The sequence below is a fragment of the Cyanistes caeruleus genome, chromosome 8, assembly GCF_971803275.1.
Source record: "Cyanistes caeruleus chromosome 8, bCyaCae1.hap1.1, whole genome shotgun sequence".
Lineage (NCBI taxonomy): Eukaryota > Metazoa > Chordata > Aves > Passeriformes > Paridae > Cyanistes > Cyanistes caeruleus.
In genome coordinates this window covers 36,415,017-36,442,967 of record NC_141708.1, presented here as the reverse complement: position 1 = coordinate 36,442,967, position 27,951 = coordinate 36,415,017, and the positions used below count along the sequence as shown (strand labels likewise).

The following is a 27,951-nucleotide window of genomic DNA, read 5'->3' as shown; positions in this document are numbered from 1 at the left end:
AACCCCAACATCTTTTTCCTTTGAGGGGCTTCACTCGGGGCATCACCGGTTTTAAACTCTGCTGGGATGAAGGAGAGAGATGAAACAGGAGTATTTTACGGACAGCTGGTGACCATGTGCTGAACAGGTCCCAGGAGCTGCCCCAAGTAGGCTCAGCGTGTTGGACCTGGAGGGAGCGCTTGTTCTTCCAGGCTCCGTGAGAAGTGAGGTATCTCCTCCTAGAGGAGAGGCAGCACGGTTGGCACAGCCATCCTTGTAGCCCTGGGATGGATCCAGGGATGGGGATGGAGCAGGGGGGCAGTGGTCCAGGAGGACAAATGCCGTGCTGGATGGGACCATTCACCCTCAGGTATAGAATTACCCACCCACCAGGATCCTCCTTTCTCTGTCCCTGGCTCACGGGCCATCCTCAGGGCTGTGCTGTGCTTTCCCTTCACCGGGACATCACCTGCCCTTTCCTCTGTTTCAGCAGAGTGCTGGGGCCTGAGCTTTTCCAGCAGTGGAAAACTGAGGATCTGGGGCAAAGCTGTCATTCACGGGGTTTCTCTTCCCCTCGCCTGCTGCACTTTGTTTGCTGGGAGCCTCCTCCGTGTTTCTTTCCAACTTTTTCGCTATTTCGGCCAAACCCTCAGGGACCAGCCTCCAGCACTGCTTGGTTTTAAACATCATTTCTATCATCATCATCATCATCATCCTCGGGAGGTGCTTTTTCGCTGGTGTAGTACGGGCTGCTGTTCCTCCTCCCTCTCGTCGAGCCGTGGCAGGAGAGCCCCCAGCGCTTCGTTTGGGGTCGCTTTCCCCGGGCGGCTCTGCCGGGGTCCGGCCGCCGCTGCCCCGGCCCGGAGCGCCCTGCCCGCTTTCCCCGGGGGCCGGGCCGGAGGAGGCGGCGGCGGGGGCGGGCGCAGGGCGAGAGGGGCCGGCCCAGGGCCGCGCTACGTGTCCCGCAGCCCTTATAGCCCCGGCCCGCCGGGCCCGCCGCCGCAGCACCATGTCGAGCGGCGAGCACACGGTAGGGACGCGCCGGGCAGCGGGGGGCGGGCGGTCCCTGCCGGTCCCTGTCCCTCTCCCTGTCCCTTTGCCTGTCCCTCTGCCTGTCCTGCGCTGGGATCCCCGGGCAGCGGCAGCCGGGCCGCTCCGGCGGCGCTCCGGAGCTGCCCAGCCCCATCCATCCCTCGGGCGGCGGGGCACGGTGCGAGCATCCTCCGCCGGCGCTCGGCCGCATCCCGCGCCTGTCCCGCTGTGCCCAGCCGGGTGCCCCCTCCGGGAGGAGCCCGGCGTGAGGCCTCGCTCCTGGCTTTTTGGGTGTCCCGGTGCCGGCCGGGGAAAGGAGTCTCTGTGAGCGGCACTGCCGGGCTCTCGGCACCGCTGTGGAACGAGCGCAGCCAAGAGAAGTGATCACAGGCAGGGCACAGCTCAGTTAGAAATTAAAATTGCAAATCGCAGCCGCGGCCAGACATCGCGTTCCGCTTGCCAGCTGCCCTCCCCTACTCCCTGCATCTGGGATGGGAGCTCTGGGTCCCTCTGGCTGTGCATACGTTTTCCAGGTTTTAAATCAGAACCAGAAGAAATCTTGACGTAAGTCTCTCGGGCTGCTTTTTGCTGGTTGGTTTTCTTTTTCTTTAAGTTTGCCATAAAGTTTTCCGATGGATTTGATGCATTTTGGACACAGTGGTAATCTGTCCTGGGAGGAATGCACCCAAAACCACACGGAACAAGGCACGCCTGTGTGGCGGGGTGTTCTTGGAAACGCAAAAAGCTGTGGTTTAGGGATTATTTCAGGCAGGGGAGGTGCGAGCCGTAGGCTGTGTATGGGAGTTCTGTTTATTGCTGGAAAAATGACCTTTATAAGCGAGTTTGTGACTGACCTTTGTGCCGTGGCTGTCAAAACAGATGCTATCAGCTTGACAGCTGTAGGCGGATTTTGGTGTCTTTATCTGCCAGGTATCTGATGGAGTGAGAAAAGGCGTGATTTCGCTAATTACAAAAGGTTTGGGGAGCGATGGTGATGTCCCATTAGTGATCTTCCAGTCCCCTGCCAGGAAGATGCGGTTGCACAGAACGTAAAGGAAGTTCTGTCTCCGACCTGCAACCTCAGCAGCTTCTCGGTTTCAACCATCTCCACTTTATATCAAAGGCAGGGATAGGGAATTTCACTTTGTTCGCTTTGACTTTTGTTTTTGTGCCCACAGACGATTTGTCGTGACGCCTTTCATAGCTGCAACAGCCAAAGGTGTTCCACTTTAAAATGAAGACACAATCATTTATCCTGTTGAAATCTCAGTTGATACAGCAGTAGGATTATCCTTCTGTTGCCCCTTCTTCTTCCCCATTCTTTCTTCTCCCAATAACACAAATCCTTATTACTCCTAAATAATCCTTGTTGCTACAAAAACCTCGGGTTTTATCACAGTTCCGTGATGTGAGCGCTGTTAATCTTTGTCCCACAGACCAGGTTCTGTGAGGCTGGTTGTCACCAGCTTTATTCACCAGCTGAGGGGATGTCAGAGCTGGGCTTTGCAGGTGATGTTGATCAGCTGTCAGTTTTGGAAAGGCAACAGCAGTGCCAGCTGTTGTGAGATGAACCACTGTGCTATTTGGCAACGTTCCTCATTTTGCAAGTTGGATAACTAGAAGGCCAGGATTTAAATCCTAAATCCAGCCTGAATAAATGTTCTCAGAGTTTGAATGTGGTGTGAGGATGTTTTAATTGCACACCTATTTATTAACTGATAATACGGTAAGGTGTAAAGAAGAAAACTTTTTTTTTTCTTTTTCCACTTCTGCGTGTGCTGTCCTTAAAAATGGCACCTTAATTCTGCCTGGTGTGAGGACCAGAGCCTTGGTGTGCAGGAATCTCTCTTTGGCCGGTTAATATGGAAACGCTTTGTGCTCTCTTCATTTCTGCTCATTTCACTGCAAGAGGCATGAAGTCCTCTACGTGCCAGGCAGCACCCTCCTGTTCCCAGCCCTCCCTGACAGAAAGCATTGATTTCTGGCCAGTTTCAGGACTGACTTTTTGGGCAGAAGAACGCTCTGTAAGGATGACCTTGAGGCCTTGGTGTTCCTCACACAGCCCTCCTGTGTGCCTCAGTGGCAAAGCCTGCTCTCAGGAGCAAGCACACCGTGAAGGGAGTGCAGTGAGGGAGGTGGGGCTGTGGGCCTGCTCTTGTTTATTGTGTGGGCTCTTGCACAGCGTGGCTTTCAGGGCTGAGGGGCTCTTTGAGCTCTGTCGAAAGAGCAGCTGGTTCTCCCCGCAGGTATTTCCGCAGCTCGCTCCCTGTGCCCGCCGAGCGGCGTTTTCCTGAGGGCCAGGAGGACACGGCCGGTGCCCTGTGCTCCAGGGAAGCTCCAGGGAAGCTTGTCACAGAGGCCAGAGCCACAGACACAGGGTGACTCTGCCCTGCTCTGTGTCCCCAGGGCTGTGTGGGAAGTGCAGCTCAGCGCATCTCCTGGGATGGAGGCGTTGGGTCCTGCCCCCGGACAGTGAAGTTTCTCTTCGGGTGCCTTTGCAGCTTTTTGGGTGAAGTTTCTTTTCAGGTGCCTTTGCTTTGCTTGGGGAGAATGAGAGCCCGGTGCTGAAGCTGCCTGTTTCAGGGGAAGTGTTTCAGGGTTGTCACCTGCCTGGGCTGGCAGAGCATCTCCAGGAATCCGGCTGGTGTGGCATCCCTGGCTTGCAGCGGGATGTGCTTCCGCAGCCCCGCGGGTCACTCGGGCTTCTGCTAGCTCACTTGTGCTTGGGTAGGGCTTATGTGCAAATGGTGGGGGCTTATTTAAGTTTCTCTAAAGAGGAGCAACAAACCCACAAGATCAGATGTCAACCCTGAGGAAAGAGGCTTAGTTTCTTTGCCTAAAAACTACTCTCACGGTGAAAAAAAAACCAGAGCTGCAGGGCAGAGTTCAGATGGACTGAGTGATACCCCAGGCGGAGCAGGAACATATGTACATCTCCATCAATTTAACTGCCAAGCAACATGAAAGAAAAAGCTTATTAAAACACCCAATCCGTGCATTCATCTCCTCTCACATTTGGTCTTAACTGTTGCCTTGAATGCAGAGAGCAAAACAACTTGAAAGATGTTTATTTTCAAAGCAGCTCCGAGTAGCTCATCGCAGTGACACTGCCTGGGGGACAGGGCAGCAAAGCCCTGATTTCAGGGAATTAGTGTGGCTTGCCCTGCGTTGAGTCACTCAAGAAAGTGACTTGTCCAAAACTCATGTTCTGTCCAGCGAGTCACAAGCTGCTTGCTCTTACAGCATGATTTATTCTGTGGAGCACGCTGCCCAGCTCACTGCACCGTGACATCCAAAGGTGATTGTTTTCCAGCTGCTCATTGCATGCTTGGGATTTCTTGGGTTATTTTCTGTTACTTTGGTTGCTTTGTATCTCTTTTCTTCGCAGACCGTGGAAAGGTGAGCAACTTTTGTTGCTTTATTGATTATAACTTTCATCCCTTTTTCTTCCAATTTCTTCTAAAGCCCTTCCCTATTAGAAAGTTCTCTTTTCAGTCTCTTGCCCCCACCTTGCTGTTTCATTCTCTTGGGCTGCCAGTGTGGCAGACCAGTGTTTAATAACTACACTCTGCTCTGTAAGAGCAGGCAGGCTCAGTTCGGGGGATTTCAGGGAAGAAAAATTGCAAATTCCTAAATACAAATGCCTTCTCCTTTCCATGCTTGAGCCCTCCAGGGGTCGGGGAATTAAATAAGCGTGGTGGTGTGGTCTGAGCACCTCTGCTGGTGCTGCTGGTGGTTGGAGAGGTGCTGCCATCCGGAGAGGGGTGGCCAAGGCACAGAAACCCGGCTGTAACTCCTGCAGTGGGAGCACTGGGAGCCAGCGTGTTCCTTCCTGTCCTGCTGCTGGGCTCCGGCATAAACACAGCCTCCAGCCTCCTCTGGTTCTCAGGCTGCACAGATCAAGTCACAGCCGGTCACAGGTCCGTGCTAAAACCCCTAATGCAGGTGTAGGTTTCCATCCATGCCCCTGCAAGAGCATTTACTCCATCAGCAAGTGATGCTGAAGGACCCACACCACCCAGACATGTGCACTGCAGCTGCAGCTTAGATTTAGGCCACGGGGATTTTGTTTTTCTGGAGGGTTTTCAAGACAAACACTGGAATATTTGCTTCTTTTTTTAATTTTAACTGGGCTGATATTGAGACTGGAGGGTGCCTTTAGAAATGAAAAGCCCTTGCCTATCTGAAACCAAGTGTTTTAGATAAACTTACAGCTCTATGTGTCCCCAGAGATAAGAAGCGTGCAGGGCCTGTGTGAATGCTTGAACCTGTACTTTGGTCACGCTGCTCATACACTTTGCTTCTCAAAAATCCATTAAGAAAAAGGCTGTGTAATTCAAGTTACCATTTATGATTTTGCTGTTATCGTGAGCAGGGTGTCACAGCCGAAGGGAGTGAGAAATAGCTCCTTAATGGTTTCACAGCTTAATCATTTCCAAGTGAAAATTTACACGGGGTGTATCATTAACAAAAGGAGGGATGCAAAAAAAAAAAGCCCTGGGTGTGCGTCATGCCACGGGATGCTGGGAGGTTGGGATTTGCCTGTGGGGCTGGAAGTTCCTTGCTAGCACTGCCTCCTATCCCTCCCAGAGTGGTCTTTGCTCGCAGCTTGGCTCGGTTACAGCTCCATGTGTCAAAAGCTTTGTCTGCTGAGTGGGTGCCAAAATGCCTTTAGAGAGCAGAGCTTGAGGAAGGAGTTGGTTTACACGGATTTGATTTTATTTTCTGCTAGCTGCAGCGCTTTGGGGGTTGTTGAGATGAGCTTTTTCTGTGCCTTGCTGGAAAACAGCAATCTGCACCCACATTTCCAAGACTTTCTGACCTGGAGGTCTTTGCGGCCTCTCTGGCAGAACAAAATGTTTTCTTCGATATCAAACTGTATTTTAGCCTCCCATTGTGGTGCAAAACGTTTGTTTGGGTGGGAGGTCATTTTTTTGGCCTGCCCAGCCCTTCTGATGGGAAGATCATTAGGTTGTATTGCCAGTGGGCATGGGAGGAGGGGGGAAAAAGTCATTTTTGAGGAGGGCTGAGCTGGGCACCCGCCTCTGGGCATGATGAGTCCCTCCAGCCACGGCTGGGGCAGCTCACTGCATCTCTGGAAAGCTGATCTGAGACCCTGGGGATGGATGGGAGGGGTGTTGAGCTCTCAGAGGTGCAGTCTGAAGTCCAGGGGGGGCTGCTCTTCAAACAAGCGATGTCATTTTTACGTCTTAAATATTGTGGGAGCTGAAGTCTTCATCTGCTGTCGGTCTCATTCACCACTACCCTTCTGTGGTTGTAAAATTGGGGTGATGCCGCCCTCTGAGAGATGCTGGGAGTTTGCATGAACTTTTGAGGGACCAATTAACAATAATCTGCGAGGAAAATGTGGAGCTGTCCTTGGACCAGCCTTTGAGCAGCGTGGAATGGCCAAGGGCTGTGTCTACACCTGCTTTGGGAAGGGGTGGGGGAAATGCTGAGCATCCACTCGTTCAGGAAGAGTCCAACATCCTCAGTGCTGACCTAGGCCAGGGTCTAGGTGACCCTGTGTGCACTCACACATTTGAAAGCCCATGCTGCAGCTTGTAGGGCTCAGATGCACAGGGAGATGGGGCAGGAAAACTTCATCCTCCTGAAGTCCTCAGCTTGTGCTTGTCTCCTGAAGCTGGTTTTCTAGAGAGGTGCATTCAGTGGTACAGCAGTGAGAACAGCCCTGTCCTTATCCAGCAGGAATTCCAAGGGGGCTGAGGAGGTGCTGAGTGAGGGGACGATGTGGCCCTGTCTGTTGTTCCCAGCAGCAGCTGAGAGTGGGAGCCAGGAAAGAGTTTATGGCTGGGACACCAGTGCATTGTCCCCCTTTCCACTGATTTATGACCTGAGATACCAGAGGCTGTGCCTTTCCTCCTGATAGTCCTTGATGAATTTTCCTTCCCTGAATTCATTGTCGTGATTTTTTTCCAGCCTAGTGAACTTTTGGCTCGCCAGGCAAAGTTCCCCCATTTAACCATGTCCTGTGTGGTGCTCCTGGCCGAGTTCCCCTGCGCTCCTTCCTGCTGCTGCTTTTGCACTTTGAAAGCCCTAAAAAAGGTGCTGAGGTGGAGAGAGGTGTCCCATGGCCAGCTGGTGACCACTGACCACTGCAAAGTCAGGCACACGGGGCACAAAACTCCGGGTTCAAGGGTGGGCATCCAACCTGGAGCAGGGAGAGGCACAGTGTGGCCACAGCACTGAGAGCCCACCAGCCTGGGCTGGAGCCCAGCTTTTCCCTTTCACCAGGTCCTGCAGAGGAGAGGCCTCACAGAAGAATTTCTTTTACAGAATCCCAGGATCACTGAGGCTGGAAAATCCCTCCCAGCCCATGCAGTCCAAGCTGTGTCTGATCCCCACCTTGTCCCCAGCCCAGAGCACTGAGTGCCACGTCCAGCCCTTCCCTGGACACCTCCAGGCATGGGGACTCCAAAGCTCCCTGGGCAGCCCCTGCCAAGGCCTGAGCTCCCTTGCCATGGAGAAATTCCTCCTGGTGTCCAAGCTGAGCCTCCCCTGGCACAGCTTGAGGCCGTTTCCCCTTGTCCTGTCCCTGTTCCCTGGCAGCACAGCCCGACCCCCCCTGGCTGTCCCCTCCTGTCAGGGAGTTGTGCAGAGCCAGAAGGTTCCCCTGAGCCTCCTTTGCTCCAGGCTGAGCCCCTTTCCCAGCTCCCTCAGCCCCTCCTGGGGCTCCAGCCCCTTCCCCAGCTCCGTTCCCTGCCCTGGGCTCAGAAATAGATGTATTTTAAAACCTGATGAAGCTGCCTGAGACACAGATCCTCTGCAGCTCCTGCTGCTTTTGAAACCACTGGAGCTTCTCTAAAGACAGAGGATTTCTTTCCTGAGAGGGATGTGTCGGGCACAGTAAAAGGTCTCACATCACTGAGACCTGTTTTCAGGTTTAGGGTGCCTGTCCTGCCATGGCAGGAGGCAGGGCATGTACAGTTCCAGATTTGCCATACAGAACCACAACCTACTACTTAAATTCCTGAATCTCATATTCAGGGGGGAAAAAAACCAATAAATTTACACATGAATACAATTCCTACCTGGAAATCTTTATGTCACTGAAGTTAATGTGTGGTCAGAATCTGTACCTGTGCCTTCTTTTCCTCTTGTCCTTGCAACCTGAGGGGCTGATATTCAGTTTCTCATTTCTGGAACAGGATCTTTTTCTCCAGGGGAAGGTAGGGAAGCAGAGCTGTGTGTTCTGGGTGGTTTTCCTGGCAGGCATCAAACCAAGGCAGTTCTTCTGCAATGTCAAACCCATTGTTTGCAAAAGGAGCAGGGGCCCAACTGCTCAGGAGGGTTCATCTGGGGGAGATCATTTAGCAGAGCCGCTCTGAATATTAAACATTGGGCAACCATGGAGAGGTTTTTGTGTTTAAATTGTCATTTTTGTCAGTGCCTGACAAAATGCTTTGTTTGTTAAATATTTGTTGCCCCTGCAGCTGTCCTTTGAGATTTCAGGAATGAAGATGGTGGGGGGGGTGATTGTTTTTATAACATCTGTCCTGGCCTTACAAGTTTATCCCAAAAATGCAGGAGCACAGGATGAGTCACTAGCTTTTCTGCATCGAGGAAATTGGAGTAGTGACATCATCTCATTCCAAGATAAGGAAACGCCTGAGCTGGGAGTCTTCAGAGAGGCAGATTTCAGTACCCAACTGCTGATTTGGACTCACAGTGTAGAAATCAGCATCTGATTTGGGAAGTTACTGGAACGTGAGCCTGGTTTTGTTGATTTTCTTCCCTTTTTTTCGTGTGCCAGCGTTGTATAAAACTCGATTGTGACAACCCAAGCCCTGCGAATTTATGCCAAGAGGAAAATATTTGAGCTGCCATCAGCAAATAAGGTCTTGCTAAGGGCTCAGAAATTCTTGTGGCTTAAGAAAACACGGCTTCAGTTTAACAGCAGCTTGAAAATCTCGTGTGTTAGCGGCGTTTGGCACCTCCAGCTGTCTGTCTCCAGGCTGAAAGGCCGCTTGTTTTGGGGCACTGGGATGGCTCTGCTGCTCTCTCCTCAGGGTTTCCTGTATTTCATTCCTGGCAGGGCCCTGGGGGCGATGCCAAGAGGAGCAGGCTGCGAGTGCCAAGGAGAGACTGAGTCTGCTGGGCTTTATTCAGAGCACGGGGTGGAGACAGGGATCCCAGTCCAGCATCCTGCCCAGCACAGGGAATGCTGGCAACCTCAGAGCTCGGTCTGGAGAGGTTCCTGCTCACCTCCAGGAGCTGGGAAAGGAGGCTCATCCCATGGGCAGGGAACAGCAGGGACACCAGCATTGAAACAGGGAGGTGGTGGCACAGCAGGGACAGCAGCAGGGAGGTGGTGGCACAGCAGGGACAGCAGCAGGGAGGTGGTGGCACAGCAGGGACAGCAGCAGGGAGGTGGTGGCACAGCAGGGGACAGCAGCATGGCAGCAGGAAGGTGGGCAGTACGAAAGATGCTTGCAAGGTCCCACTTCCCCATCCGGGCCTGCATCCTGAGGGGTTAAACGGGCAGAATTTCCAGGGTAACCCTGCCTTGCTGGGGTTTTCCCTTGGGGAAGAATGGGGCTGGGTTTGAGGCATTTTCTGCCTCAGTGCAGTAAGTGAATATTTGGGGAAAGTCCATGGGTTTTGGGTTACAAGAGCTAAGCTAGGATGTGAGAGATGCCAAGGTTTCTCCATTGTTCTTCAATACGATTGTAATTAAATCTTTGCTGCCACAGACAAAACCCCACTTTTCCCTCTCTTCCTCCTTTTCTTTGGAGTATCCCTTTTGCTCTTCTTCAGCAAAAGACTTTTGCAGGAGGCTTTCCCCTCTGGTTGCTCATGAATACAATATTGCCCTTTTTCCAGAGCAGCCCTGATAGAAGAAAATAATTTTTTAAGGAAAAATTTGATAAATGTAATTTTTATACTTCAAATGCAACCGGTATGAACAAATATTTTTAATTTATTTTTTTTTTTCAGTATGATGGCAGGAGTTGGGAGAGTTTCTTTAATGATAGGGTAGCTCCCTCTCCTGAGCCTTAGGGAAATGTTTGACTTCAAACTCAGAATCAAAGAATCTCCTGGGCTGGAAGGGACCCACAGGGATCATCAGGTCCAGTTCCTGACCCTGTGCAGGACACCCCAATAATCCCTCCATGTGCTTGATCCCACAGCTTGCCTGTGCAAATGAAGGCTTGCTTGATCATTCTATTATTTTAAAAGCCCATTCTACCATTTGCAAATAGGATCAGCTGAAAACGTTTTGAAAGCCTCTATTTTTATTTTGATCTAATTTTTCCTTCCTGGAGACATGTCCAGGCCGCGGTACCGAAATAGGGCGTGTGTAAAACGCTCGACTGGAAAAAAAATGAATCATATTCCTGGTGCTGTGAGCTTGCCCTATAAATAAAAAGGCAGCTGGGGGAGTCCTGACCCTGCCCTGGCTGTAGGGTCAGGGTTTCCCCGGGGCCCTGAGCGCTGCCAGCTGGATGCTGGTGCTGAATGAGCCGGACGGGTGAGTAACGCGCCCTTCGCAGCGCGGAGCTCCGCAGCCTCAGCACCATCCCTGGTTTTGGGAGCGAGTCCCTCTCCGGAGCAGGATGCTGCTGCAGCTCCTGGACAGCTTCCAGGTCTGTGCCTGTGCCAGCTGCAGCAGGCAGGGGTGAAGTGAGGGCGCCGTAAGGACACGGGCTGGGACCTGCTGGGCCACCGCCACGGCCAGCGCGGCTTTCTGGTGCCTCATCTCCTTCTGCAGCATCACAGAGCTCTGCCCTCTCTGAACAAGGGCTGGCCTGAGGGTGTTGTGGGGATCTCTCAAATGTCCTTCATTTCCACCCCTCAGCTGTGCAACGTGGCACTTGCAGTTGCTTCTTGCCGTGCTTCCACTTGTGGTGCAGCCATGGAGGTGCTGGTTGAAGAACCGGGGATGTGGAGGCAGGAGGAGCTGCTGCCCCAAGGATCAGAGTTTATACTTGGATTCCTAGTGGGAGATGGCAAAACATCCATGCAATTTGTTGGGACAACCCTAAACCCAAAAGGGCACCGGAGCTGGGGAGGGGTTGTGATGAGGAGCAGCTCAGGGAGCTGGGAAAGGGGCTCAGCCTGGAGCAAAGGAGGCTCAGGGCTCAAGCTGTGCCGGGGGAGGCTTAGACTGGATATTAGGAAACTTTTTTTCATGGAAAGGGTTGTAGAACATTGGAATGGGCTGCTCAGGCAGGTGGTGAACCTGAACACTTCCACCATCCCTGGAAGTGTTCAGAAAACATGTGGATATGGCTCTTGAGGACATGGTTTAGTGGTGAACACGGTGGTGGTGCTGGTTTGATGGTTGGACTTGATGATCTTAAAGGTCTTTTCCAAGCTCAACACCTCAATAAGTCTAGGATTATAAATATTTATTGTCTGGTGCATTTTCTGTTAAATGTGCAGTGGTTCTGCTCCCAGCAAACATCAGTGATGTCTGGGAGAGGCCCCACAGACCTCGTGCCTTTAACTGTCAGGTGAGAAGATGCTCCCTGATAAGATCTCCTTGAGTAGTCACATGTAATTTATGTGGGCAAGCACAGCTACTCCCTTCCAGGGCTAATTACTCCAGAAGGAGCTGAGGTCACTTTTTTGGATGCTATGAATTGAGCAATGGTGGCTCTCAGAGCAGAGGACACTGATGGCTCCTAATTTCCAGCGAGAGTTTCCTATCTCAGAGGCCACATCTCTTTATTCAGGAGGATCACTGGGCTCTGGCTGCAACCTGCTCTCACACAGCAGGGCAGCACCTTGTCCCACCAGAGTGGTTGATGAAAAGCGTCTTCCCTTTGGAAATTGAGCCAAGAGACCCTTGATGGGCAGCTCAGTCAAGCCTGATCCTAAAGACAGCCAAAATCTTGGTGTCTCCCTGTTTGCCAACCTCATGGAAGGGTTCAGTGGGAGGGGAGACCAAAAGCAGAGTTAGGATTTGGTTTCTTGGTCTGCTGCAGCCTCAGTCCAAGGTTTGGAGCGACGTGTTTGTTTTTTTTCTCATTTCCTGGATGAAGTAAGGCAGGGTGGGCTGAGCACTGAGCTCATCCAGACAGGGCCAAACAGCAGATTTCCAAGGAATGGGGAGAGTGTGGTGGTGTCATCTTTAACCATCTGTCTGGCAGGGGATGCACGGCCCTTCTTTGGAGATGCTGCTGGGACATTTATTGCCTTGTTTGGAGCCTTGTTTGGGGCTGAATTATAACTCAGAAGTTCCTCTCCCAAACCTCATTTCACTGACCCAGACTATTCCAAGACTTGCTTTCTGGTGTGCTAAACTGTCCCTGCTTTAGGGCCCAACATCCAGGTTTATTATTATCTACTTAAACATGTTTGATTTGCCGTGACAGGGTTAAAACCCCAAGAGTCAAATCAGTAGCACAGCCCTGCATCTGATTAAACCCCATCCCCTGCTTATCTCTGTCTCCACACCCTCTTGCAGGACATGCTCTTCCCAGGCAAAATCTCTCCAGGATTTGCTCTCAGGCCATTAATGATCAGTTTTCCTGGTGCCTTCATTCCCTTCCACCACGCTTCATCTCTGGCTTCCCAAACCATCCCTAGCTGGTGGATGATGAGGTGGGAAGTTGGTCTTTCCCACTCAAGAGTCCATTCCCAGCCCAGCCATCCAGTTGCTCAGGGTTGGGAAGAGTTTCCTGGGAAGTTTATGAACAGAGCAGAAAAACCCGAGGGGTTTGGTACCTTCTGGAGCTCCCAGCAGGTGGGAGAGGTGTGACAGTGTTGCTGAATTGCAAAAATTCCCTCCGTGGTGCTTTCCCAAGCTCCCAAAGGTGCCAGCATGCAAAATAAGAGCTCTGAGATGCTCACCCAGTGCAGATTTATGGCACAGCAGCCTGTACTTAGAACACTTTCCTTACATCAGCCGTGTAGGAGTGTGCCAGATCCTGCATCTTCCCGAGGCACGGACGTTATCGTGGCTCATCTCCCGCGGGACACGGCCTCAACCCCTGGGGATGGGAGAAAATTAATCCATGGTGGTGCTGTCTCACCTCTGCGAGCTCAAAATGTTCAAAGTTTTGATACCCACACCCCCCCGCAGAAGAAAATACCACAAAATGGAACAAACCACAGAAACCAAGTCTTGAGCTATTTATCTCTTATTCTCTGAGTCACAGCATGTGCAGCATTCACTCACCTTCTCAGGGGCAGGTCTAGAGATGTTTTGGGCTTTTTATAGAAGCGCAGGATGGTTTGTGTTGGAAGGGACCTTAAAGCCACCCAGTGCCACCCCTGCCATGGGCAGGGACACCTTCCACTGTCCCAGGCTGCTCCAAGTCCCATCCAACCTGGCCTTGGACACTTCCAGGGATCCAGGGGCAGCCACAGCTGCTCTGGGTGACCTCCCCAACCTCACAGGGAAGGATTTCTTCTGTATAACTAACCTAAATTCCCCCTCCTCTTTCAGTCTGAGCCCATTCCCCTTGTCCTGTCCCTCTGATGAACAGTCCCTTTCCAGCTTCCCCGTAGGCTCCCTCAGATACTGGAAAGTTCCATGAGGTCTCTGTGCAACCTTCTCTTCTCTCTCTCTCTCTGCATATGTATCCAGGATATATTTATATCCTTGTATCCTCCTTGTTCTTTCCCTTGCATGCCTCAGTTGGGAGCATCATCCTCACAATTAACAGGGTCCTGTGGATATTTCAAGTGGAACATTCCTTGTGGAGGTGGTGTTGTTGGAGCTGCAGGGCACAGCCAGGCTGTTTCACCTGCAGCCCTGCAGAGGCTCCGGGCTCAGCAAGGTTAGGAACCACCAGGATTAGGAAGCACCAGAATTCAGGCCTGTGGCTCAGCGTTGTGCTGGCACTTTGTTTGCTTGGGAACGCAAATGGACACGTCAGGGGTGGCTTCCTCTGCCTCCCATGGCGTGCCCAGCTCGGTGCTGCTCCTGCCCCAGCTGCAGTTCTCCTGTTACACAGCCAGTAAATTAGCACCTGAAGTCGCTCTCGTTTTTCAAGCCTGATTAAAATAATAGGTGAGTCTGTCTGTGTTTGAAACTGTCGAGAAGGCAGGGAGGCTGTCTCTGCCCAGACTCTGTGTCCTGCCTGCCCGCAGGGGGATCAGTCACCTGGCAGTGCTCCTCCAGCAGAGCCAGTCACCTTCTCCCTCCTCCCTGCTGGCACAAAGGCATCACCACCAGAAGCACCCTGGGCAGAGGCAGAGAACCTCCAAAAAATGAGTCTGCGCTTCTGAGGCAGAAATCCAACTCAGGCCAAAGCACCGGAGTTCACCATGCTGGCTCATTAATGAATTCGCATTTCCCTCCCATCCATTTGTCCCAGCAGAGATTTCCTTTTGCACTGAGAGCAGCAAAGGTAACAGAAGCGCTTTGTTCTGCTCTGTTTTCTCAGAGATCCACCAACGTGGTTTACCAAGCCCATCATGTCAGCAGGACTAAGAGAGGACAAGTTGTCGGCACCAGGGGAGGATTCCGAGGCTGCACGGTTTGGCTCACAGGTATTTTTGGCTGGGTGTGAAAGCGTGGCCTCACCTGTGAAACTCCATGAGAACGGCTGGCAGGTGGGGATTTGGGATCTGCAGGAAACGTCAGCGTTCCCTGCGAGCCGGGAATTGCAAAACATCCCCACGTGGGAAACGCAGACACGCGGTGCTGGCGCAGCAAGATGTTCTCCCTGGCAGCTGCTGCCCATAACTAATGTTTTTATGGATTTCCCAGCTGCTATCAGGCTCCTTTGAACATGTCAGAGGCCCTCGGGGTAGCACTTGTTGTTCCCAAGTGTGTATCTGAGGAAGCCTTGGCTCAAATCCAGCCAGCCTTTGGCAGTGGAACATACCCAGGGCTGTCCAAAACGCGGATGTTTTCATTCAGGAGCGGTGGGAAGTTTATTGGGACATATAGGTCTGCTGTGTTTGAGGCAGCCACCTTGTCTGGAGAACAAACACTCCCAGCCACAGAGTCACGCTGAAGCGATCCCTTGCATTTGTTTTGTTGCCCTTCTCTTCTGCCTTGAAGTATAAACTCATTGTTTGAGGATTAAGGGCTGCCAGAAATGACAGTTGAATTTCTCATTTCTAATATTTAGACAAGTCTGTCTTTTGCCAGTTGTCCAGTTGTTCCTTTGCTTGTTAAATATTGGCATTTTCTTTGGCTGCTGGAAGATGTTGAAGGACGTGCTTGGAAGGATTTGTAAAGCCATTCTGATTTGCCTTCCTGTCACCTTAGGTTGTAGATCCTGGATTAAAGCACATTTCTGTTCTGTTCTCCTCCTCAATTTTGAAGTGCCCAATCTGCTTTTATATAGTTTCTGAAACCAAAGCCAAGGCAATTTCCTTCCTTTTTTGAGTATTGCTCAAAAATCTCGTGTCTGAAAGGTTTGAGCTCGCCTGGCTGACGATTATTCTTTGAAATACGCACCTAGAGAAGGAGGTGACGAGGGGCCTTTGCTGCTGGAGCCTGTCCCACTCCACGTGGCTGCAGCAAGAGCCTCTCCTTGGGTTCAGAATGGGAGAGCAGTTGGCTCTTGACAGTTGGGAGCAGGGGAAGGAAGATGCAGAGAGACCTGAAGGAATCCAGCAGCATCCTTTCAACCCTCCCCTGCATCCTGGAACCCACGTGTCCCAACACGGCCCGGCAAGAGGCACTGCTGGGTTGGACCCCCTCCGAGGTTGGGCTGTAGCTGCTTTTCTCATGCCCTTCAACAAAAAGGGTTGAAAAGGGCTCTGTGGAGGACAAATTCAACTTCCATTAGGAAGGAATGAGGTGAGGGACTTCAGACAGAAAGGAATTTGGTCCGCCCGTGTCACGGCTGCGCTCTCACTTTCAAACCTTGACGGTCTCTTGACCTCAAACCTGACCCCTCACTTTTCTGCCTCCCCCAGGCCTTTCTGGAGCTGGCAAGACAACCATTGGCTTTGCTCTGGAAGAGTACCTGGTGGCTCACGGCATCCCGTGCTACTCCCTGGACGGCGACAACGTCCGGCACGGCCTGAACAAGAACCTGGGCTTCTCGGCCCAGGACCGCGAGGAGAACATCCGGCGCATCGCCGAGGTGGCGCGGCTCTTCGCCGACGCGGGGCTCATCTGCATCACCAGCTTCATCTCCCCCTTCACAAAGGTAAGAGATCCTGCTCTCTTCTCAGCTTCACCTCCGAGGATGAAGATGATTTCTGGAGAGGGTTTCCTAAATCCACCCTCGGATGCTTCGTAGAACACCACTGACACACGACAGCACGCGAGCAGAGCCTGGAGGGCTGGATAAATTCAGTGTTGCAAATTGATGAAAAGCCAAGAGGAGTTTAAGATCTCCCTGCTATTAACTCCTCAGAAGCAGAAGAGGGTCACAGAAGCAGCATCCTGTCCTAGAGCTGTCGCTGCTCTTTTGGAAAAAGATTTGGCTGCGATTTTCTCTTCCGTAGCTGCTGTTATCAGGCTGATGCAAGCAGTTCCTTTCTTCGTAGAATCAAGGAACCACTAAGGTTGGAAAAGACCTCTAAGATCATGGGGTCTGACCCTTTCGACACAGGGCAGATAATTATTCACAATCTAAAGTTCTGCTGTTCTGCCTAACAAAAAGATCTTGAGGTTTTGCATGGGAAAAGATGAAAACAGATTGAAGTTGTAGATTTTGACAATTTTTTTTTTAAAGTATCTTTAAAAGAAAGGAAGAAGGTGAGATGAAAAACCCTTACTAGAACTAGTGTACATTTAATAAAATCTGTAAGAGAGATTAATTTACTTGTGTCAAAGTCCAGGGAGGTTTTTATGCTGCAATTCATGTTTTTCCCATCTTTCTTCTAACAGGATCGTCAAAACGCACGAAAAATTCATGAGGCAGCTGGACTTCCTTTCTTCGAAATCTTTGTAGATGCTCCTCTAAATATTTGTGAAAGCAGAGATGTGAAGGGCCTGTACAAAAAGGCAAGAGCTGGAGAGATCAAAGGTACAGAGGAGTGGGATCTTATTTTGCCTTTCGCTTGCCAAAGCTCTGGCTGCCTCGTCCTGGCAGTGCCACAGATAGGGGTGGGTGTCTAAAGGCCCTTTGTAGTGCACAAGAGGATCCTGTTCCCCTAATCTTACTGTCACAAGTGTCACTTGTACCCAGCACGGTTGAATGCCCCCAGGTTGTTTGTATAGCGTTCTTGGCTCTAAGGCACTGATTGTTCCATTCAATAAATTTAATTTGGGGGTTAATTGCCCGTAGGATTCACGGGGATTGACTCAGAGTATGAGAAACCCGAAGCTCCGGAGCTGGTGGTGAAAACAAACGTTGCTTCGGTGTCTGAGTGCATCCAGCAGGTCGTGGAGCTCCTCCAAGCACAGGTGGGTCACTCTTGTGTCACCATCACTGGCAGCTTTGGAAGCCTGCTTTGGGACGTCGCCTTTTTGGTGTGCCTGTAAAAACCAGCGTGTTACAAGCGCCGCCTGTCTCTGTCTTTCAGAACATCGTGCCCCAAGGCTCAGTCAAGGATGTTCTGGAGCTGTTTGTGCCCGAGGATAAGCTCAGCAGTGTCCGGGCTGAGGCAGAGAAGCTGCCAGCGGTGGAGATCACTAAGGTATTGTCACACACGGGTACTGACACTATTTATTCCAAGGGTGGAAACTTCCAGGAGGATGTTTCCAGAGGGATGTGTGTGTTCTTCTGATGGCCCTGATCTTTTGTGGCTGTGGTTTATGGCGAGCTGAGGTGGGATCCTGATCCTCAGCCATTTTCTGCCGTGCCTCCACCCTGTGCTGCGATCTCCTCTGCTGTGCTCGTACAGCCCCACACGTTCAAACTGCCAGAGGGCAGGGACAGATGGGATCTTGGGAGGCCCTGGCACAGGGTGCCCAGAGCAGCTGTGGCTGCCCCTGGACCCCTGGAAGTGCCCAAGGCCAGGCTGGATGGGGCTTGGAGCAGCCTGGGATAGTGGAAGGTGTCCCTGCCCATGACAGGAGGTGGAATGAGATGGGCTTTAAGGTCCCTTCCAGGCCAAACCATTCTGGGATTCTAAATCCTGCTGTGAAAGTGCGTGAGTCTGGCTTAAAAAGCCCCGAGCTACATCCCCCGTGTCTTTCTCCTCCTAATGAATGTGCTGTATTTGAAGCAAAACAAAATGAAAATGCCGTTTCAGCAGAAGGGAAGGAAAAGCAACCTCTGAGCGTGACACGGTGACAGGAGTGTGGCAGGAGTGTGACCCCTGGGTTTGTTTTGCAGCTGGATCTGCAGTGGGTGCAGGTGCTGAGCGAAGGCTGGGCCACTCCTCTGACAGGATTCATGCGGGAGGCAGAGTACCTGCAAGTGCTGCACTTTGGCACCCTGCTCAACGGTATGGATCCCCTGTGTCCTGCTGTCCTGCCTTGGGGCACACACCAGGGCTCCTGAAGGTGGCCAAGGTCACCCTGCTGTGGCCACAGCCCTGGCTCACAGCTCTGACATCTCACATGGTGCTGCTCAAACCTTCCAGGAGTGGTTGTGTGGCTCCTGTCGTGCTTGGCTGTAGCAGGGTAAATAGAGATGCAAGCCCAAAGCCAAGGAAGCAGGGAGGCTGCCAGGCTGAGCTGGGGGTGGGAGGAGAGAAGGCTTTGTGGGAACAGGAGCAGAGCCTGTTTTGCCCCCCACCCCATTTCCCTGCCTCTCCAACATGGTAAAGTGAATCTGATTTCCCTATGCAGTCACCTGTTAGAGGTGCTTTGACCCTGGAAGAGGCAAAGAGGGCTCAGGTGATGAGCATCCCCAGCTGAGACTGGGGCACAGCAGTTTCCACTCCGTTTCTCAGCTGTGGACGCTGTTGCTGTGACTTCACTTGGGGCACTCACATTGGGGTTTGTAGACCTGGCAGTGATCTCTGCCCTCGGGGACCTGGGTGAGCAAGTCCCTTAGAGCCCTGCATGCCTTCTAGAGGATCCTGTGGTCGCACAGGGCAGTGATTTGCTGCTGCTGCTGCTCAGATTTGGGCACCGTGCAGCAGAGGCAAAGCTCAGGACTGCTCACTTTGCACCGCAGGAGTGTCTGTGTGGGGGCTCTGCTCCCAGACACACCACAGCCTTTCACCTCCTGCCCAGTGTGCAAACAGCATTCAGAAGCACATGCCCCTGTTATCAGAGCCTCCTCTGTGGTCTTTGAGCTGCCTGTTGTGCCTGGAGGGGTCACAGAGTGCCCTGGGACGGCCACGTTGCTGCAGAGCCCCGTACTTTGCGCCGGAGGCTCAAAGCGTATCTGGTTTTGGGGTGCCCCCACCCAAACCTGCTGACATCCCTGAGCACATCTCTGAGCTCTGTGGGTGGATGTTCAGGGTTTGTGGAGCTCTGTGGGAGCAGGGATGAAGGCCAGGAGAGCAGCTTTGCAGAGGGGTGAGCTCTCCAGAGCGAGGTCTGTGTAGCAGAGGGCAGCAGCATCGGTCCCTGGTGCACCCTGTCTCCACAGGGGTCTCCAAACTCTGCATCAGTGTGGTCAGGCCCCCAGGGTGACATCTGAGTGGGAAAGAGAACACCCAGGTGCTCCTGCACAAGCTTTGGGAAGTGGTGGAGGGCTCCATCTCAAGGTGCTGAGGCTGGGCCTGGCACTGCCAAGGAGAGGCCTGAGCCTGCTCTTCCCAGAGCCATTGTGCCCTGGGCTGGGCGATGGTTTGGGCAGCTCCTGTGGTTTTTTGGGAGCATTTACTCAAGCTCTGCAGTAAATCCCTCCTGAATGCCCCAGCAGGTGGGGGATGTGCTTTGTGCAGGGCCGCCAGGAAGGGAGGGTGGATCTGCAGCAATGCACCGGTGACCCACAGCTGTCGGCAGGGGTGACAGTGACAGTGGAGGTGCTGGTCACACTCGGTGTGAGCTGTGCTAGCACTGTGGAGGACCACAGCCACACCAACAGGAGCTTTTAAATGCTTTGAGTCTTGAAATGGTTTCTGTAACGTGCCCCTGAGCATTAATTATCTTAATTATGTTTGTGTTCTCCCAGGAAAGAGGCGCACGGTAGCTGGTATGTATGGAACCCTTCTCAGGCTCTGCACAAATTGCCTCAATTGAGATTCTTCTTGGCTATAATTTTTTGAGATTTATTAAGAAAACTAAACTATTGAAATGATTATGAAATTATTTGCAGGCATGACCCGTTTATGATCCAGGCAGTTATGACATGGCCCGACACACCCTGTGTCCTAGGGACCAGTCTGCACAAAGATCCCAGTTGTGTAATTTTGTAATTACCTGCACTGGAGTGATCTTTGGTTACCTCTCCATCCTGCATTTGGAAAGGGAGCCTGAAGATCCTCGCTCTCAGCAGCATTTGTTGGTTTCATAATACATTTTTCCCCCGGTTCTGGCTTCATTGATTCATTATTACTATGATTTAAATGTATGAAGCTGATATTGATTGGATCCCATGTGAATATAATTATGATTATTCATGAAAATTGCTGCCTGGCTGATGAATGATACCCAGTCATGAATTTAAAGTAAATGCAATATTTTAATAAAAATTAAAGTAAAAATCTATATCATAGTCAAAAATCCTCAAATTAGAACTCTCAAGGGCCCAAACTGATTTCAGTCAGATCAGAACAAATTGAATCAGTGATTTGTTTGTGACTGGAAACCCACTGGAGAGACGTTTCTCCCATATTAATGTTGGAATATCCAAGGAGAAATGGGAGGACCTCAGCAGGACACTGGGAAATTGGGAGAGCTGGTTTAAAACCAAGATGATTTCAGGCTATTTGGGGACAACACTGAAATTAGAAACTATGTGTGCACTTAGAGACTCACACAGAAAACAGATTAAACATGGGCAGCGCAGAGATGTAAAAGAAGACGAGTAGCAGTATAGAGATAGCCAGAGGGAAAAAACCAAAAAGGAAATAAAACCCAAAAAGGAAATAAAACCCAAAAAGGAAAAAAAACAACCCAAAAGGAAAAAAAAGACAAAAAAGGGGAAAAAACCCCAAATTAAGACTGAGTGTGGTGGAAGAGGCAGCCCAGGGGGTGTGCAGGGAACGGGATGCTCCAGGGAACACCAGACTGGAGCCATCTCCACAAGGTGGTTCTCCTGGAGGAGCAGGCATTTTCCAAGCACACTGAAAATTTTCAATTAGCCAGGCTTGTGTTGTGCAAGCACATGTAAATTTTTCACTTTCACAAGCAGCTAAGGAAGAGGAACCAGGGAAAGGCAGCAGGAACTGATGAGATGCCCCGGGTGCCTTGGAGACATCTCTGGCCCTTAGATAAGGAGCTTTTCTACTCCTCTACCATCACCATTTGCCAGCAGCGCAGAGAAAATGCTGCAATGGCCGATTTCCCACGGAAACCTGTGTTCACCGTGTTCTGGGGCTGGTTAAATTCTGCGTTAAATTCAGCGCGGGCAAGGTGTCCAAGCCTTCAAGGGCTGCGAGCCCGAGCGTCCCCTTGGGCGTGCTGAACTCCTCTCCCCGTCTCTCGGCAGACGGCGTGGTGAACCTGAGCATCCCCATCGTGCTGCCGGTGTCTGCGGAGGACAAGCAGCGGCTGGAGGGCAGCGAGGCGCTGGCGCTCAGCTTCCAGGGCCGCCGGGTCGCGGTGCTGCGCGGCCCCGAGTTCTTCGCGCACAGGAAAGAGGAGCGATGCGCCCGCGTCTGGGGCACCACCTGCCCTCGCCACCCGCACATCCAGGTGGGAACCGGGCCTCCCTCTCCAGCTGAACGTTCCCAAGGGTTCTGTCCAGGGTGATGGGGTGTCTCTCTGCGCTTGCAGCCCTGCTCCTTGCTGGGAAGCACAGGCAGGACTGAATTTTTTGGCTGTTCCCTACAGGCAGCCAACAGGGTTGTTGGGTTTTTACAGCTCCTCTCTTCTCGCTTAGTCTGTGGTGGCACAAGGGGCATCATCCCTCGGGCTTCACACAGTGACCTGAGCTTTCTGCTTAAAAAGGCTACAGCTGTGGTAGTTCTGTCCCCTCCCTTAAAACGACTCGTTTAATTAATTAACAGCAGGCCTGCGCCTTGCAACAGGCTCCTTCCTCCTGCGTATTCCCGGGAGGAAGGAGCAAAGAGGGAGGTGGAGGAAGGTCTCTGCCTTCCTGTAGACTGCTGGCTGCCAGAGGGGAGCCCAGCACCCAGCTGGGTGGGGACTGGGTGGCTGCTGCCCCCTTGACGAGGTTTTGCTGCCCGTGGCATTCGGTTCAGGTGGGCACTGCAGGGATGTTTTCCACCTGCCAGAAGGGAAGGCCATCAACAATGGGGTTGAGCCTCACACTTCTCAAAGGAGACTGGGAGGGGGACAAGGTGTGCCGTCCCCTTTGCACTGAAGGTGTGTGTAATTCCCAGATGGTGATGGAGAGTGGAGACTGGCTGGTTGGTGGAGACCTGCAGGTCCTGGAGAAGATCAAATGGAATGATGGGCTCGACCAGTACCGCCTGACCCCGCTGGCTCTCAAGCAGAAGTTCAGGGAAATGAATGCTGGTGAGTGCCCTGGGTTACACCAGTGACAGTGACAGGGCTCTTCCTGCCCCACCAGGCCTTGGTGCGATCTGGATCCCAGATCCCAGCATGATCTGGGACTTGCTCCCAAGCTCACAGCACTTCCAGGTGGCTTCTGGATGCTTCCAAGACGGGGCTGTTTGGGGGGGTGGGCAGTAAAGGAGACTCAGGGCACGGCACAAAAAGTAGCACAGGGTCTCTTTGGCTAGGTCAGTGCTTGGCTGTGTCCTCCCACAGCTGCTCTGGGGGCTGGGAAGTGCTGAGCAGCCTGTTCAGGTCCCCCCTGACAGGTCAGATCCTTTCTGCACTGACCTGCTTGGCCTTCACACCTGGGGCACAACTCAGGTAGACACCAGCTTCTCCCAGCTCTCTGTGCCATGGAATCCTAGAATGGTTTGGGTTGGAAGGACCTTAAAGCTCATCTCATTCCCTGCCCTGGGCAGGGCATCTTCTACATTTCCAGGCTGGATTGCTCCAAGCCCCATCCAATGTGGTCCCAACAAGCTGGCAAAGGTCAAACACCCACCCTCACCTTGGGGAAAGAGCATTGGCCCTCCTGAAGGTGGCACTGAGCTTGGGGAGGTGACAGATCACTTATGACATCAGTGAAGGTGTCCAGTGCTGTGCACAAACATTGCAGGAGAGCTGATAGGGCTCCAAAGGAAGGGAATGGAGTGAAAATAACCTTGGGAGGGTGAGGGTGAAACACTCAGCTGAGGTGTTCAGGGCCTTGCTCATGTGGAGACAGGACACACACAGGTCTGTCATGACTGAGGCAGGGCACACATGGGTCTCTCAGGATGGAGGCAGGGCACACATGGGTCTCTCAGGACGGAGGCAGGGCACACACAGATCTCTCAGGACCATGTGGAAGCCCAGGGTGAGGAATGAGGCCCGTCACCCCCTGACCTTTCCCTTCCAGATGCTGTCTTCGCGTTCCAGCTGCGCAACCCCGTGCACAACGGGCACGCCCTGCTCATGCAGGACACGCGGCGCCAGCTCCTGGAGAGGGGCTACAAGAACCCTGTGCTCCTGCTGCACCCCCTGGGGGGGTGGACCAAGGACGACGATGTCCCTCTGGAGTGGCGCATGAAGCAGCACGCGGCCGTGCTGGAGGAGCAAGTCCTGGACCCCAAGTCCACCATTGTGGCCATCTTCCCCTCTCCCATGCTCTACGCCGGCCCCACGGAGGTAACACAGCCCTTGGATGCTGAGCAGGGCAAGGCAGGAAGCCTGTCCATGGGAGCTGTGCTCCCAGCCTGCCTGTGCAGCTCTGGAAAACCCTGGGAGGGGGCTGGAGCCGTGTCCCCACTCTTAGCTCCCTGCATGGTTTGCCTGCACTCGCTGCTGCAGTGTTCCCCCCACAGAGTTCCCATCCTCTCCTGGGCTGGGGAGAAGGGACAGAAACAAGCTTCACCTTTTTCTGGCAGGCAGGAATGTTCATTTGTTTGTCCCCAGGGGTTTCCCTTCTGTCCCTAAAATCAGTGGGCTGAAAAGGGGCAGATGCTGAACCTCCCCTTCTGTGTGCTGGGGGCCACCGCTTTGGCACGCTGAAAATTCAAACTGCGACCTCCGTTCGCCGCCAGATCGCACCCGGCCCGATTCCCACACCCTGCCTGTGGGTCCCCAGAGCCTCCCTGTGCCCCAGCCCTCAGCCCCTGTGCCACTCCCTGCAGGTGCAGTGGCACTGCCGAGCCCGGATGGTTGCGGGGGCCAACTTCTACATCGTGGGGCGCGACCCGGCGGGAATGCCACACCCCGACACCAAGCAGGACCTGTACGAGGCCACGCACGGCGGGAAGGTGCTGAGCATGGCCCCCGGCCTCACCTCGGTGGAGATCATCCCCTTCCGGGTGGCTGCCTACAACAAGCTCAAAAGAGCCATGGATTTCTACGACTCCAAAAGGTAACGCAGCGCTTTCTTCAGAAGGTGGGGTTTCTCAGGCTGAGAGGCGGTAGGAGCGCATTCCCGCAGCTGGAATTGTGTTACGGACACTCCAGCTCCTCTGGGATGAGGAACCCTGGGGGGTGACTCAGGCCAGCTGTGCTGATGTCTCCTGTCTCTGTTCCGCACAGGCACGACGATTTTGACTTCATCTCAGGAACACGCATGAGGAAGCTTGCTCGGGAAGGGGAAAACCCCCCGGACGGCTTCATGGCCCCCAAAGCCTGGAAAGTCCTCACCACGTACTACCAGTCACTGGAAAAAAAGAATTAACTCCTCCTCCTCCTCCTCCCCCTCCCTGGAAATACCTGTATTAAGAGTGAGCAATGATCGATTGATTCCCTGTGACGCAGATCACTTGGCGTGACCCTGGGATTTTCCTACCTGGGTCAGAGTGTTTTTTACCAATCAGAAATACTTGGAGCCTGGTCCTTCTCCCCCTAAAGCTGCTGGGAGAGTTCCCACAGAGCTGGAAGGGATGGGGAGCGGGCCCGTGCCACCGGGATCGTTGCGGTGCTGCCAGGACCACACAGCAGCTCCCAGTGCAGAGGGGGGGCCTCGGACCAGGGTAAATCCTGCCTGTGCCCTGCCTGGAGCAGAAATGAAGAAGTGCCTTTCCACACTGTGCCTTAGACAGGGTTTTGCTAATTAACGGCAGAATCTTTTTAATGCCCTTTTTTACAAAGGACTTTCTAAGATCAGCTGTGACCAGTGCCAGTTCCTTGTGGCTGAGCCAATTCCTCGCTGCTTCTTTCCTCCTGTTCGACCTCTCTGGTCAAACAAACCCCAGGCTGCGCATTCCTGTTGCTCCGAGTTCAGCTGTCTCTGAGACTGTGCCATGCTGATCCCTGCACCCACAGCTCAGCAGGGGAACTGTCCTGGGAGGCACCATAAAGCCCTGAGAAAGCTCTGGACAGCAAGGAAAAGTCAGGGATGCTGTCACTGTGCTTTCAGGTGGGCAGGATGGGAGCCCCCTTCCCTCTGCCCACACTCCTCCCATCCCAAAGGCAAATCCAAGACAAAGCAGCAAAGACACGGCGCGAGGTGGATCTGGAGAAGCAGCTGAGAGGAGGCTGAAGCTCCTGCCCTCATCCACACCTGTGTGGGTACAGGTGACCCGATTCATTCCGTGTCTGTGGGATGGGGCTGCTGGGGACAGCCAGAGGATGGCAGGAAAGCCCTCGGGCCCCTCATCCCTGAGGGGTGCTGCTGCTGAGAGCCGGCGCCCAGGGCTGCTCCCAGCTCTGGCTGTGGAAAGTTACCCCGGACTTTATCTCCTTCCCCACCCTCATCCTGACATGGACTTTGCCTATGCCGTGCCTGAGGCTTTTCCGCTGACTCCAGCTCCTGGCTGGCCAGCGGGGGCTTCCTGGGACGGGGCTGCTCCTGCCTTGCCTCCCCAGCTCTGAGGTGGCAGCAGAGGAAAACAACCAAGCACTTGGTAAAATGACAGCAATGGTCTCACTCGGTGATTTTTGCAGCTGGTCTGCTTTAGCAGCTGCCCCAGGACCCGTCAGGATGCGTTCCCAATGAGCGGGGACCAGCGTTCCTCTCCTCTCGTGCTCTGGTTTTAATTCTGGATGGATCCACGCTCAGCAAAACCAACCCACTCCCACTTGTGCTGCAGGAACCTGCTCTGCTGAGGCCACGGTGTCCAAGCCTTTGTCTGTGACTGGAAAATATCCTTGCAAAAGGGCTTTTAAGTATTTTTATTTTTTTTGGAGCAAAGCTGTGTTTTACCCCAGGGCAGATGCTGCAGCCTCCGTGGGAGCTGACAGTGCTCCAGCCTCATCCAGCCAGCCCCTCTGGCAGGAAGCCAAAAGCAATATTCCCATTTAGGATTTTTAAGGAGTGAAACAGCACTGTTGCTGCTCATCGTAAAATAACCCACTGTTAAAAGCTGCCCCCCCCCAGTAAATCACAGCCAAATACAGATTTTGTATTATCATTTTAAACCAGCGTAGTGTCCTGATTACCTCTGATTAAAACACGTGGACTGGAGGGTTTATAGTCTATTTATTAAAGACATGAGACTGGAATTTGTACCTCAACTGATGCATCTCATGATTTAATATATTCTGAACTCGATACTCTATGAAACACTCACTTTTAGTACAAATAAATATTTATATGTGTGAAAGTAGCTCTCACTTGGTGATTTTTGGGTGGAAATTTGCTGGAGACTCGCTCAGCCTCGGCAACGCTGTGCTTGAGCTGCTGTCCCTGGAGCTGTGGGAGAGCTCTCTTCCCTCCTTCAGAGAGTCAGGACCAGATGCTGAGGCTTGGACCAAGCCTGTGGAGCCGTGGAATTAAAGCAGCCACATTCCAAACCACGCCGCTTCCTCAGCCTTTCCAGGAAGCTGCCAGAGGGTTTGTGCTTTGACAGGGACTCCCGCAGCAGCAGCAAGAGCAGGCAAGTATGGAAGAGTTCCTGGAGCAGTGGGAATTGCACTCCAGCTGCAGGAACTGCCCCCAGGGGCAATCAGCAATTGCTCCTGGTGCCTCTCAGGCAGCCCCCGATGAGCTTGTGGGCAGCAGGGAGAGGCAGCTTTGGAGGCACAGGCTCGGATCCGAGCTCAGGCAGTGACCGGGGCTGCCCCCGGCTGTTCCTGTGCCCTCCTGGAGTGACACTGAACCCCTCCAATTAAAGCAAATTAAGACCTGTCTGTGCTGGGGTTTCACCAAGCAGGAAGCAGCCTGAAGAAAGGCAGGAGGTGCAGGAGGAGCTTCCCAGGCTTTCCCTGGAATTTCTCAGGTGGAACAGGCCCTAGGTGAGAGCAGGCCCTGAATGCCAGAGAATTTCCCCAGCACAGGTGCCATTCCAACCTTCTCAGGGATTCCAGGAATTCCAGCACTAATGGCAGGGTTAAGGTTACTCATGGACTCCCAGAATGGTTTGGGCTGGAAGAGACCTTAAAGCCCATCCAGTGCCACCCCTGCCATGGGCAGGGACACCTTCCACTATCCCAGCCTGCTCCAAGCCCCATCCAACCTGGCCTTGGGCACTTCCAGGGATCCAGGGGCAGCCACAGCTGCTCTGGGCACCCTGTGCCAGGGGCTGCCCACCCTCCCAGGGAACAATTCCTTCCCAATATCCCATCTATCCCTGCCCTCTGGCACTGGAAAGCCGTTCCCCCTTGTCCCTCCATCCCTTGTACAGAATCTCTCTCCATCTTTCTTGTCAGCCCCTTTGGGCACTGGAAGGCCACAACTGGGTCACCTCAAAGCTTCTCCTCTCCAGGGTGAACAATCCCAGTTGTCCCACCCTTTCTTCCCAGCAGAGCTGCTCCATCCCTCTGATCATCCTGGTGCCTCCTCTGGACTCATTCCTGGATTCCAGGTCACCCAGAGCCAGCACTGGGCACTCAGCCCCAGCACTAAAGTAACTTGTGGGATTAACATCCCAGATCTGGATTTTTCCCATTTCCATAGCCCAGCAGTTCTGCTCTGCCTAAATTCCTGCACCTTTGTGTTAGACCTCCCATTGCTTTGTGATACAGAGAAGAAATCTAAGCAATTATTCAATTATTTTTATCTTCCCCCTCCCATTTGGTTTTAAGACTGGGACAAACTCAGCCCTGGTGCATCACCCAGCCAGCATTCC

At 52.9% G+C, this 27,951-nt stretch overlaps 1 protein-coding gene across 2 annotated transcripts; it reads left to right on the top strand.

The window, feature by feature from the left end:
* The first annotated feature begins 899 nt into the window (after positions 1–899).
* On the top strand, positions 900–26,487 carry PAPSS2 (3'-phosphoadenosine 5'-phosphosulfate synthase 2). 2 transcript variants are annotated; one of them, XM_086900008.1, is made up of 13 exons: positions 931–1,009; positions 14,373–14,478; positions 15,862–16,097; positions 16,784–16,922; positions 17,184–17,302; positions 17,422–17,535; positions 18,177–18,288; positions 19,914–19,934; positions 21,393–21,598; positions 22,249–22,384; positions 23,325–23,593; positions 24,079–24,308; positions 24,479–26,487. In XM_086900008.1, exons 1-13 carry the CDS (start codon positions 989–991, stop codon positions 24,618–24,620), a joined length of 1,851 nt encoding a protein of 616 aa, XP_086756134.1. In that variant the 5' UTR covers positions 931–988; the 3' UTR covers positions 24,621–26,487. The 2 variants fall into 2 exon arrangements, with proteins under 2 accessions (XP_086756135.1, XP_086756134.1); XM_086900009.1 differs by lacking the exon at positions 19,914–19,934 and having other exon boundaries at positions 900–1,009.
* The last annotated feature ends 1,464 nt before the right edge of the window (positions 26,488–27,951 follow it).